General features: G+C 54.1%; 1 protein-coding gene across 1 annotated transcript in view; it reads left to right on the plus strand.

The window, feature by feature from the left end:
* The window catches only part of LOC135814606 (aromatic-L-amino-acid decarboxylase-like), a 72,988-nt gene that overhangs the window by 26,953 nt on the left and 33,145 nt on the right, over window positions 1-12,890 (plus strand). The window contains exons 5-6 of the mRNA XM_065327758.1: window positions 5,058-5,192; window positions 5,621-5,716. Of these exons, the coding sequence (XP_065183830.1) occupies window positions 5,058-5,192; window positions 5,621-5,716 (231 nt within the window). The remainder of the gene's footprint in view (window positions 1-5,057; window positions 5,193-5,620; window positions 5,717-12,890) is intronic.

Here is a 12,890-nt window from a genome sequence, read left to right on the forward strand (position 1 = left end):
GTGGCGTTGGCAGTGGCGTTGGAGTTGGCGTTGGCGTTGGCGTTGCCAACGCCACTGCCAACGCCACTGCCAACGCCACTGCCACTGCCAACGCCTACGCCAACGCCACTGCCAACGGCAGTGGCGGTGGCGTTGACGTTGGCAGTGGCGTTGGCAGTGGCAGTGGCAGTGGCAGTGGCGTTGGCAGTGGCGTTGGCAGTGGCATTGGCAGTGGCGTTGGCGTTGGCGTTGGCAGTGGCGTTTGCAGTGGCGTTGGCAGTGGCGTTGGCAGTGGCGTTGGCATTGGCGTTGGCGTTGGCAGTTGCGTTGGCGGTGGCGGTGGCGTTGGCGGTGGCGTTGGCGGTAGCGTTGGCGGTGGCGTTGGCGGTGGCAGTGGCGTTGGCAGTGGCAGTGGCGTTGGCAGTGGCGTTGGCAGTGGCGTTGGCAGTGGCGTTGGCTGTGGCGTTGGCAGTGGCGTTGGCAGTGGCATTGGCAGTGGCGTTCGCAGTGACGTTGGCAGTGGCGTTGGCAGTGGCGTTGGCGTTGGCGTTGGCAGTGGGGTTGGCAGTGGCGGTGGCAGTGGCGTTGGCAGTGGCGTTGGCAGTGGCGTTGGCAGTGGCGTTAGCGTTGGCAGTGGCGTTGGCAATAGCGTTGGCCGTGGCGTTGGGGGTGGCGTTGGCGTTGGCAGTGGCATTGGCAGTGGCAGTGGCGTTGGCAGTGGCGTTGGCAGTGGCAGTGGCGTTGGCAGTGGCGTTGGCGGTGGCGTTGGTGGTGGCGTTGGCGGTGGCGTTGGCGGTGGCGTTGGCGTTGGCGGTGGCGTTGGCGGTGGCGTTGGCGGTGGGGTTGGCAGTGGGGTTGGCAGTGGGGTTGGCAGTGGGGTTGGCAGTGGCGTTGGCAGTGGCGTGGGCAGTGGCGTGGGCAGTGGCGTTGGCAGTGGCGTTGGCAGTGGCGTTGGCAATGGCGTTGGGGTTGGCGTTGGCGTTGCCAACGCCACTGCCAACGCCACTGCCAACGCCACTGCCACTGCCAACGCCAACGCCACTGCCAACGGCAGTGGCATTGGTGGTGGCGTTGGCGTTGACGTTGGCAGTGGCGTTGGCAGTGGCAGTGGTTTTGGCAGTGGCGTTGGCAGTGGCGTTGGCAGTGGCGTTGGCAGTGGCGTTGGCAGTGGCGTTGGCAGTGGCGTTGACAGTGGCAGTGGCGTTGGCAGTGGCAGTGGCGTTGGCAGTGTCGTTGGCAGTGGCGTTGGCAGTGGCGTTGGCAGTGGCGTTGGCGTTGGCGTTGGCAGTTGCGTTGGCGTTGGCGGTGGCGTTGGCGGTGGCAGTGGCGGTGGCGATGGCGTTGGCAGTGGCGTTGGCAGTGGCAGTGGCAGTGGCAGTGGCGTTTGCAGTGGCAGTGGCGTTGGCAGTGGCGTTGGCAGTGGCGTTGGCAGTGGCTTTGGCAGTTGCGTTGGCAGTGGCGTTGGCACTGGCGTTGGCAGTGGCGTTGGCAGTGGCGTTGGCGTTGGCAGTGGCGTTGGCAGTGGCGTTGGCAGTGGCAGTGGCGTTGGCAGTGTTGTTGGCAGTGGCGTTGGCAGTGGCATTGGCAGTGGCGTTGGCGTTGGCGTTGGCGTTGGCAGTTGCGTTGGCAGTTGCGTTGGCGTTGGCGGTGGCGTTGGCGGTGGCGTTGGCGGTGGCGATGGCGTTGGCAGTGGCGTTGGCAGTGGCAGTGGCGTTGGCAGTGGCGTTTGCAGTGGCAGTGGCGTTGGCAGTGGCTTTGGCAGTGGCGTTGGCAGTGGCGTTGGCACTGGCGTTGGCAGTGGCGTTGGCAGTGGCGTTGGCGTTGGCAGTGGCGTTGGCGTTGGCAGTGGCGTTGGCAGTGGCGTTGGCAGTGGCGTTGGCAGTGGCGTTGGCGTTGGCAGTGGGGTTGGCAGTGGGGTTGATAGTGGCGTTGGCAGTGGCGTTGGCAGTGGCGTTGGCAGTGGCGTTGGCATTGGCGTTGGCAGTGGCAGTGGCGTTGGCAGTGGCGTTGGCAGTGGCGTTGGAATTGGCGTTGGCAGTGGCGTTGGCAGTGGCGTTGGCAGTGGCGTTGGCAGTGGCGTTGGCGTTGGCGTTGGCAGTGGGGTTGGCAGTGGGGTTGGCAGTGGCGTTGGCAGTGGCGTTAGCAGTGGCGTTGGCAGTGGCGTTAGCGTTGGCAGTGGCGTTGGCAATGGCGTTGGCCGTGGCGTTGGCGGTGGCGTTGGCGGTGGCGTTGGCAGTGGCGTTGGCAGTGGCAGTGGCGTTGGCAGTGGCGTTGGCAGTGGCAGTGGCGTTGGCAGTGGCGTTGGCGGTGGCGTTGGCGTTGGCGGTGGCGTTGGCGGTGGTGTTGGCGGTGGGGTTGGCGGTGGGGTTGGCAGTGGGGTTGGCAGTGGGGTTGGCAGTGGCGTTGGCAGTGGCGTGGGCAGTGGCGTTGGCAGTGGTGTTGGCAGTGGGGTTGGCAGTGGGGTTGGCAGTGGCGTTGGCAGTGGCGTGGGCAGTGGCGTTGGCAGTGGCGTTGGCAGTGGCATTGGCAGTGGCGTTGGCAGTGGCGGTGGCGTTGGCGGTGGCGTTGGCGTTGGCGTTGGCGTTGCCAACGCCACTGCCAACGCCACTGCCAACGCCACTGCCACTGCCAACGCCAACGCCACTGCCAACGCCACTGCCAACGCCAACGCCACTGCCAACGCCACTGCCAACGCCACTGCCAACGCCACTACCAACGCGTTGGCAGTGGCGTTGGCGTTGGCAACGGCAACGGCAGTGGCGTTGGCGTTGGCGTTGGCAGTGGCGTTGGCAGTGGCAGTGGCGTAGGCAGAGGCGTTGGCAGTGGCGTTGGCAGTGGCGTTGGCAGTGGCGGTGGCCGTGGCGTTGGCAGTGGCGTTGGCGTTGGCAGTGGCGTTGGCGTTGGCGTTGGCGTTGGCAGTGGGGTTGGCAGTGGGGTTGGCAATGGCGTTGGCGGTGGCGTTGGCGGTGGCGTTGGCATTGGCAGTGGCAGTGGCGTTGGCAGTGGCGTTGGCAGTGGCGTTGGCAGTGGCGTTGGCGGTGGCGTTGGCGGTGGCGTTGGCGGTGGCGTTGGCGGTGGCGTTGGCGTTGACGTTGGCGTTGGAGTTGGCAGTGGCGTTGGCAGTGGCGTTGTTAGTGGCGTTGGCGTTGGCAGTGGCGTTGGCAGTGGCGTTAGCAGTGGCGTTGGCAGTGGCGTTGGCAGTGGCGTTGGCGTTGGCAGTGGCATAGGTATGATGGTGGAGGCATTGGCGGAAGTGGCAGTGGCGTTGGCAGTGGCGTTGGCAGTGGCGTTGGCAGTGGCGTTGGCGTTGGCAGTGGCGTTGGCGGTGGCGTTGGCGGTGGCGGTGGCGGTGGCGTTGGCGGTGGCGTTGGCGTTGACGTTGGCGTTGGAGTTGGCAGTGGCGTTGGCTGTGGCGTTGGCAGTGGCGTTGGCAGTGGCGTTGGCGTTGGCAGTGGCGTTGGCAGTGGCGTTAGCAGTGGCGTTGGCAGTGGCGTTGGCAGTGGCGTTGGCGTTGGCGTTGGCATTGGGGTTGGCAGTGGCGTTGGCAGTGGCGTTGGCATTTGCGTTGGCAGTGGGTAGGACAGTAGTGGTGGTAGTGGTGGCTGCGGAGGTTGTGGTAGTGGTGGTAGTGGTGGAAAAATGAGGCTGGTAAGCAAAACCTGACATAGGTATGATGGTGGAGGCATTGGCGGAAGTGGCGGTGGCGTTGTTGGTGAGCGAACAAGGCTAGGAAGAAAAATCAAGCCCCCCCCCCCCCCTCCCCCTGCCCAGGACAGGACAGGACAGAACAGGTGTGTGTGTGTGTGTTTGTGTGTATGTGTGTTTGTGTGTGTGTGTCACTTCAATCAGCTATGTGGTGGATACCAGGCTAAAAATAGTGGCGGTCAATTCATCAGCCTCGCAAGCTGTTGAATGGTGTAATCCCAGCACAAGTTGCTATGTCTAACATAGCTGTTCGCTATCATCGCTTCCGCGATGGGCAGGTCTGAGGTCTGAGGTGTGTACGTGTTGATGTGTGTGTGTGTATGTGTGTGTGCGCGTGCGTGTGTGTGTGTGTGTGTGTGTGTGTGTGTGTGTGTGTGTGTGTGTGTGTGTGTGTGTGTGTATGGTGTGTGCGTGTGTGTGTGTGTGCGTGTGTGTGTGTGTGTGGAGAGGGGGGGGGGAGGTGAGGAGGGAAAGAAACAATGGTGCAAGCTTCATTTGCAGGCGATAAGTTGAGATGACTATGGACTAGGAACCACTATGCTGTAGCCGAAGGGGGGGGGGGGGGGAGGGGTATACTATATATGCATTAGATGACATACTAGTACAGTGCTGGTGGGCTCAGGTTGTAACATGCAGTTAAAAAGCACGGGCAGGGCAAACAAGCATACAAACAAGGGACAGGTTGCATAGCTAGTAGCTACAAAGCTTTGTTCGCACAAAGTTGTGGACAAACGGTTACAAAGATAGAACCATGTTCTCGTGACGGCACTTAGATAGAAGCTGCCAACTCTTGTAGGTAGCGGGTTTTATCGACCCAGGTGATCTGTTGCTTTTCTGTGAGACAGAGATTGTAGGTCTTCAATGTGTTGAACTATTGTGTGGTTCTTATCACAACCAGCCCGTCACTGTAGTCACATGATGGCTTGGCTTCATGGCTTAAGTCTCCAAGGATGTTTGTTCTCCTTGTGCTTTTTACACCTAGGCAGGTTTGCCAGGACTAAATTTCATCACATGTATGTATTCCACAGCCCACATTATTGTGTCATTGCTGCATGGCTTGTAGTCCTCAGTCTTCTCGACTTATTGCCTGCACCTGAAGCTTGCGCTATTTCCCCACCTTGCCTCGCTCCCCCTTATGCGCAGGCTGCCGGTTTTGGATCACCATTTGCCTGATGATCGTGAATAGTGCCAATCTTTCTTCTCAGTATGGGCACAGAGAGGAAGTGTAAGGAAAGCTGGATACAGGGCATGGGTAGCTTTGGCAAATATGGATCATGATGAGCATGTACTGTATGCAGCTAGCCAGGCCAATGGAAGATATGGTGCAATACGTTTTAACTGCATAATTTACATGTATTACGAATTGTCAACAGGGTGGATTGACCACTGCCACATCCTCTACCATACTGGCAAGCATGCAGAAAGCACTGCTGCATCTTGATAAGGAGTTCCCTGAAACAAGTGAAGGAGAGGATTTCTCTCGCATGGTGGCGTATTGCTCAGATAAGGTAATTTGATGCTATTTGTGTGCCCTGGTGGTGACAGTCAATGTTTTCTTCAGACTTTTTCCCTTTTCCATTCCCTCAACTAATGAGTATTATTCTCATTTGATGCCATTCTGTGCCCTCTTCTACCCCTTTGGCGGGATTCCTGCTGGCACAAAATTAATATTGATATCGACCAGCACAGTGCAATAATAGCTGTAGTATATAGCTGTACTATTCTTACCTATGCTTAGGGGTGGGGGTTCTTAGGGGTGGGGGTTCTTAGGGGTGGGGGTTCTTAGGGGTGGGGGTTCTTAGGGGTGGGGGTTCTTAGGGGTGGGGGTTCTTAGGGGTGGGGGTTCTTAGGGGTGGGGGTTCGTTGTGCTTTTAAAAGTGTGCTCGCAACACTTACCTACCCAGTTTCCTTTGCGTGTGCTGTTTTCTTTTCATAGGTGGTGTCTTTGTATGCACCACGTATTACGATACGTCCAGTGGATAGCGACTTGAAAAGAGCTCTACAAGGACGTGCTCTTGAAGCTGCGATTGAGGTGACTACACCTGTGTTGTGTATGCATGCTGTACAGCTAGACCTTTGTTCTGTGCAATGAAAGCCCAGAGCCCTCGCTATGCTTTTTTACCCAAGTCATCATGCGTGTTAGTCAAAATGATAGAAACAACTTTTTCAATACAAAAACATGTCCTCAATATTCGTATTGCAAAAACGTTTCTACCATTTCGAATAACACGCATGATGACCTAAGTAAAAACAAAGCATAGCGAGGGCTCTGGGCTTTCAAGCCCTTTCATTCCTATTTTTAAAGTAAAAACTCATAACTTGAACTCCCAGACAGGTAAACCCTACCAAGTACTGTTATATCACGCTATGGTCTTGGCTTTTCCCCAAACGTACATGTAACATGGGATTCGAGCCCCTACTATCGCCCTGCATGCATCTCCTCAATACACTTCACATGCACACACATTCTTCCAAGTTGCTTCACCTTATGATCCTGCCGTTGAAATCCCTATTTGAATTATGGTGGCCAGCTGTCTTTGACGATACGGTACGGGACATGTGCGGGATAGTGCGCCAGGCCTGCCAAGTCACGTGATGACGGCCCTACGGCCGACACACCCAATTACAGTGCTGTGGACCCTGGCTAGCGCCAGACGTTACGAAAGTAACGTATTTTGCATAGCTTCGGGAATAAATGCAGTTCAGCCTAGCTTAAAGTGAGTGCACAGGCAATACTAGTACTGTATTGGCTCTAACACCGTGATGCTCCCTCTGTCAGTGCCCTCTGGCATGTATGAGTAGGCATTGTGGGTACTGTATTGCCGGTGAGCAGGCCCGACTATCAAGTCATAATACATACTATTTACTATTTACTGTACCGGACTGGTCCTACATGTATGATCCATGCGCATGCTTTATTGTACACACTACTGTCTCTAATGCGTAAACAATTGAAGGAAACTAAGTATTCCAGAAGACAGTCTTCTAAGCTGGCGACTGGCATATTCACCCTGCGTAGCTCTCACTGGGCCATTATGTTGTCACCAGTCTCTTCTTTATTGGCCGGGGGTTGTGTTCACCAGTCTCTTCTTTATTGACCGGGGGTTGTGTTCACCAGTCTCTTCTTTATTGGCCGGGGGTTGTGTTCACCAGTCTCTTCTTTATTGGCCGGGGGTTGTGTTCACCAGTCTCTTCTTTATTGGCCGGGGGTTGTGTTCACCAGTCTCTTCTTTATTGACCGGGGGTTGTGTTCACCAGTCTCTTCTTTATTGGCCGGGGGTTGTGTTCACCAGTCTCTTCTTTATTGACCGGGGGTTGTGTTCACCAGTCTCTTCTTTATTGGCCGGGGGTTGTGTTCACCAGTCTCTTCTTTATTGGCCGGGGGTTGTGTTCACCAGTCTCTTCTTTATTGGCCGGGGGTTGTGTTCACCAGTCTCTTCTTTATTGACCGGGGGTTGTGTTCACCAGTCTCTTCTTTATTGGCCGGGGGTTGTGTTCACCAGTCTCTTCTTTATTGGCCGGGGGTTGTGTTCACCAGTCTCTTCTTTATTGGCCGGGGGTTGTGTTCACCAGTCTCTTCTTTATTGGCCGGGGGTTGTGTTCACCAGTCTCTTCTTTATTGGCCGGGGGTTGTGTTCACCAGTCTCTTCTTTATTGGCCGGGGGTTGTGTTCACCAGTCTCTTCTTTATTGGCCGGGGGTTGTGTTCACCAGTCTCTTCTTTATTGGCCGGGGGTTGTGTTCACCAGTCTCTTCTTTATTGACCGGGGGTTGTGTTCACCAGTCTCTTCTTTATTGGCCGGGGGTTGTGTTCACCAGTCTCTTCTTTATTGACCGGGGGTTGTGTTCACCAGTCTCTTCTTTATTGGCCGGGGGTTGTGTTCACCAGTCTCTTCTTTATTGACCGGGGGTTGTGTTCACCAGTCTCTTCTTTATTGGCCGGGGGTTGTGTTCACCAGTCTCTTCTTTATTGGCCGGGGGTTGTGTTCACCAGTCTCTTCTTTATTGGCCGGGGGTTGTGTTCACCAGTCTCTTCTTTATTGGCCGGGGGTTGTGTTCACCAGTCTCTTCTTTATTGACCGGGGGTTGTGTTCACCAGTCTCTTCTTTATTGGCCGGGGGTTGTGTTCACCAGTCTCTTCTTTATTGACCGGGGGTTGTGTTCACCAGTCTCTTCTTTATTGGCCGGGGGTTGTGTTCACCAGTCTCTTCTTTATTGGCCGGGGGTTGTGTTCACCAGTCTCTTCTTTATTGGCCGGGGGTTGTGTTCACCAGTCTCTTCTTTATTGGCCGGGGGTTGTGTTCACCAGTCTCTTCTTTATTGGCCGGGGGTTGTGTTCACCAGTCTCTTCTTTATTGGCCGGGGGTTGTGTTTACCAGTCTCTTCTTTATTGGCCGGGGGTTGTGTTCACCAGTCTCTTCTTTATTGACCGGGGGTTGTGTTCACCAGTCTCTTCTTTATTGGCCGGGGGTTGTGTTCACCAGTCTCTTCTTTATTGGCCGGGGGTTGTGTTCACCAGTCTCTTCTTTATTGGCCGGGGGTTGTGTTCACCAGTCTCTTCTTTATTGGCCGGGGGTTGTGTTCACCAGTCTCTTCTTTATTGACCGGGGGTTGTGTTCACCAGTCTCTTCTTTATTGGCCGGGGGTTGTGTTCACCAGTCTCTTCTTTATTGACCGGGGGTTGTGTTCACCAGTCTCTTCTTTATTGGCCGGGGGTTGTGTTCACCAGTCTCTTCTTTATTGGCCGGGGGTTGTGTTCACCAGTCTCTTCTTTATTGGCCAGGGGTTGTGTTCACCAGTCTCTTCTTTATTGGCCGGGGGTTGTGTTCACCAGTCTCTTCTTTATTGGCCGGGGGTTGTGTTCACCAGTCTCTTCTTTATTGACCGGGGGTTGTGTTCACCAGTCTCTTCTTTATTGGCCGGGGGTTGTGTTCACCAGTCTCTTCTTTATTGACCGGGGGTTGTGTTCACCAGTCTCTTCTTTATTGGCCGGGGGTTGTGTTCACCAGTCTCTTCTTTATTGGCCGGGGGTTGTGTTCACCAGTCTCTTCTTTATTGGCCGGGGGTTGTGTTCACCAGTCTCTTCTTTATTGGCCGGGGGTTGTGTTCACCAGTCTCTTCTTTATTGACCGGGGGTTGTGTTCACCAGTCTCTTCTTTATTGGCCGGGGGTTGTGTTCACCAGTCTCTTCTTTATTGGCCGGGGGTTGTGTTCACCAGTCTCTTCTTTATTGGCCGGGGGTTGTGTTCACCAGTCTCTTCTTTATTGACCGGGGGTTGTGTTCACCAGTCTCTTCTTTATTGGCCGGGGGTTGTGTTCACCAGTCTCTTCTTTATTGGCCGGGGGTTGTGTTCACCAGTCTCTTCTTTATTGGCCAGGGGTTGTGTTCACCAGTCTCTTCTTTATTGGCCGGGGGTTGTGTTCACCAGTCTCTTCTTTATTGGCCGGGGGTTGTGTTCACCAGTCTCTTCTTTATTGGCCGGGGGTTGTGTTCACCAGTCTCTTCTTTATTGACCGGGGGTTGTGTTCACCAGTCTCTTCTTTATTGGCCGGGGGTTGTGTTCACCAGTCTCTTCTTTATTGGCCGGGGGTTGTGTTCACCAGTCTCTTCTTTATTGGCCGGGGGTTGTGTTCACCAGTCTCTTCTTTATTGGCCGGGGGTTGTGTTCACCAGTCTCTTCTTTATTGACCGGGGGTTGTGTTCACCAGTCTCTTCTTTATTGGCCGGGGGTTGTGTTCACCAGTCTCTTCTTTATTGACCGGGGGTTGTGTTCACCAGTCTCTTCTTTATTGGCCGGGGGTTGTGTTCACCAGTCTCTTCTTTATTGGCCGGGGGTTGTGTTCACCAGTCTCTTCTTTATTGGCCGGGGGTTGTGTTCACCAGTCTCTTCTTTATTGGCCGGGGGTTGTGTTCACCAGTCTCTTCTTTATTGACCGGGGGTTGTGTTCACCAGTCTCTTCTTTATTGGCCGGGGGTTGTGTTCACCAGTCTCTTCTTTATTGGCCGGGGGTTGTGTTCACCAGTCTCTTCTTTATTGGCCGGGGGTTGTGTTCACCAGTCTCTTCTTTATTGACCGGGGGTTGTGTTCACCAGTCTCTTCTTTATTGGCCGGGGGTTGTGTTCACCAGTCTCTTCTTTATTGGCCGGGGGTTGTGTTCACCAGTCTCTTCTTTATTGGCCAGGGGTTGTGTTCACCAGTCTCTTCTTTATTGGCCGGGGGTTGTGTTCACCAGTCTCTTCTTTATTGGCCGGGGGTTGTGTTCACCAGTCTCTTCTTTATTGGCCGGGGGTTGTGTTCACCAGTCTCTTCTTTATTGGCCGGGGGTTGTGTTCACCAGTCTCTTCTTTATTGACCGGGGGTTGTGTTCACCAGTCTCTTCTTTATTGGCCGGGGGTTGTGTTCACCAGTCTCTTCTTTATTGGCCGGGGGTTGTGTTCACCAGTCTCTTCTTTATTGGCCGGGGGTTGTGTTCACCAGTCTCTTCTTTATTGGCCGGGGGTTGTGTTCACCAGTCTCTTCTTTATTGACCGGGGGTTGTGTTCACCAGTCTCTTCTTTATTGGCCGGGGGTTGTGTTCACCAGTCTCTTCTTTATTGACCGGGGGTTGTGTTCACCAGTCTCTTCTTTATTGACCGGGGGTTGTGTTCACCAGTCTCTTCTTTATTGGCCGGGGGTTGTGTTAACCAGTCTCTTCTTTATTGGCCGGGGGTTTTGTTCACCAGTCTCTTCTTTATTGGCCGGGGGTTGTGTTCACCAGTCTCTTCTTTATTGACCGGGGGTTGTGTTCACCAGTCTCTTCTTTATTGGCCGGGGGTTGTGTTCACCAGTCTCTTCTTTATTGGCCGGGGGTTGTGTTCACCAGTCTCTTCTTTATTGGCCAGGGGTTGTGTTCACCAGTCTCTTCTTTATTGGCCGGGGGTTGTGTTCACCAGTCTATTCTTTATTGGCCGGGGGTTGTGTTCACCAGTCTCTTCTTTATTGGCCGGGGGTTGTGTTCACCAGTCTCTTCTTTATTGACCGGGGGTTGTGTTCGCCAGTCTCTTCTTTATTGGCCGGGGGTTGTGTTCACCAGTCTCTTCTTTATTGGCCGGGGGTTGTGTTCACCAGTCTCTTCTTTATTGGCCGGGGGTTGTGTTCACCAGTCTCTTCTTTATTGGCCGGGGGTTGTGTTCACCAGTCTCTTCTTTATTGACCGGGGGTTGTGTTCACCAGTCTCTTCTTTATTGGCCGGGGGTTGTGTTCACCAGTCTCTTCTTTATTGACCGGGGGTTGTGTTCACCAGTCTCTTCTTTATTGGCCGGGGGTTGTGTTCACCAGTCTCTTCTTTATTGGCCGGGGGTTGTGTTCACCAGTCTCTTCTTTATTGGCCGGGGGTTGTGTTCACCAGTCTCTTCTTTATTGGCCGGGGGTTGTGTTCACCAGTCTCTTCTTTATTGACCGGGGGTTGTGTTCACCAGTCTCTTCTTTATTGGCCGGGGGTTGTGTTCACCAGTCTCTTCTTTATTGACCGGGGGTTGTGTTCACCAGTCTCTTCTTTATTGGCCGGGGGTTGTGTTCACCAGTCTCTTCTTTATTGGCCGGGGGTTGTGTTCACCAGTCTCTTCTTTATTGGCCGGGGGTTGTGTTCACCAGTCTCTTCTTTATTGGCCGGGGGTTGTGTTCACCAGTCTCTTCTTTATTGACCGGGGGTTGTGTTCACCAGTCTCTTCTTTATTGGCCGGGGGTTGTGTTCACCAGTCTCTTCTTTATTGGCCGGGGGTTGTGTTCACCAGTCTCTTCTTTATTGGCCGGGGGTTGTGTTCACCAGTCTCTTCTTTATTGACCGGGGGTTGTGTTCACCAGTCTCTTCTTTATTGGCCGGGGGTTGTGTTCACCAGTCTCTTCTTTATTGGCCGGGGGTTGTGTTCACCAGTCTCTTCTTTATTGGCCAGGGGTTGTGTTCACCAGTCTCTTCTTTATTGGCCGGGGGTTGTGTTCACCAGTCTCTTCTTTATTGGCCGGGGGTTGTGTTCACCAGTCTCTTCTTTATTGGCCGGGGGTTGTGTTCACCAGTCTCTTCTTTATTGGCCGGGGGTTGTGTTCACCAGTCTCTTCTTTATTGACCGGGGGTTGTGTTCACCAGTCTCTTCTTTATTGGCCGGGGGTTGTGTTCACCAGTCTCTTCTTTATTGGCCGGGGGTTGTGTTCACCAGTCTCTTCTTTATTGGCCGGGGGTTGTGTTCACCAGTCTCTTCTTTATTGGCCGGGGGTTGTGTTCACCAGTCTCTTCTTTATTGACCGGGGGTTGTGTTCACCAGTCTCTTCTTTATTGGCCGGGGGTTGTGTTCACCAGTCTCTTCTTTATTGACCGGGGGTTGTGTTCACCAGTCTCTTCTTTATTGACCGGGGGTTGTGTTCACCAGTCTCTTCTTTATTGGCCGGGGGTTGTGTTAACCAGTCTCTTCTTTATTGGCCGGGGGTTTTGTTCACCAGTCTCTTCTTTATTGGCCGGGGGTTGTGTTCACCAGTCTCTTCTTTATTGACCGGGGGTTGTGTTCACCAGTCTCTTCTTTATTGGCCGGGGGTTGTGTTCACCAGTCTCTTCTTTATTGGCCGGGGGTTGTGTTCACCAGTCTCTTCTTTATTGGCCAGGGGTTGTGTTCACCAGTCTCTTCTTTATTGGCCGGGGGTTGTGTTCACCAGTCTATTCTTTATTGGCCGGGGGTTGTGTTCACCAGTCTCTTCTTTATTGGCCGGGGGTTGTGTTCACCAGTCTCTTCTTTATTGACCGGGGGTTGTGTTCGCCAGTCTCTTCTTTATTGGCCGGGGGTTGTGTTCACCAGTCTCTTCTTTATTGGCCGGGGGTTGTGTTCACCAGTCTCTTCTTTATTGGCCGGGGGTTGTGTTCACCAGTCTCTTCTTTATTGGCCGGGGGTTGTGTTCACCAGTCTCTTCTTTATTGACCGGGGGTTGTGTTCACCAGTCTCTTCTTTATTGGCCGGGGGTTGTGTTCACCAGTCTCTTCTTTATTGACCGGGGGTTGTGTTCACCAGTCTCTTCTTTATTGGCCGGGGGTTGTGTTCACCAGTCTCTTCTTTATTGGCCGGGGGTTGTGTTCACCAGTCTCTTCTTTATTGGCCGGGGGTTGTGTTCACCAGTCTCTTCTTTATTGGCCGGGGGTTGTGTTCACCAGTCTCTTCTTTATTGACCGGGGGTTGTGTTCACC

The sequence above is a fragment of the Sycon ciliatum genome, chromosome 4, assembly GCF_964019385.1.
Source record: "Sycon ciliatum chromosome 4, ocSycCili1.1, whole genome shotgun sequence".
NCBI lineage: Eukaryota > Metazoa > Porifera > Calcarea > Leucosolenida > Sycettidae > Sycon > Sycon ciliatum.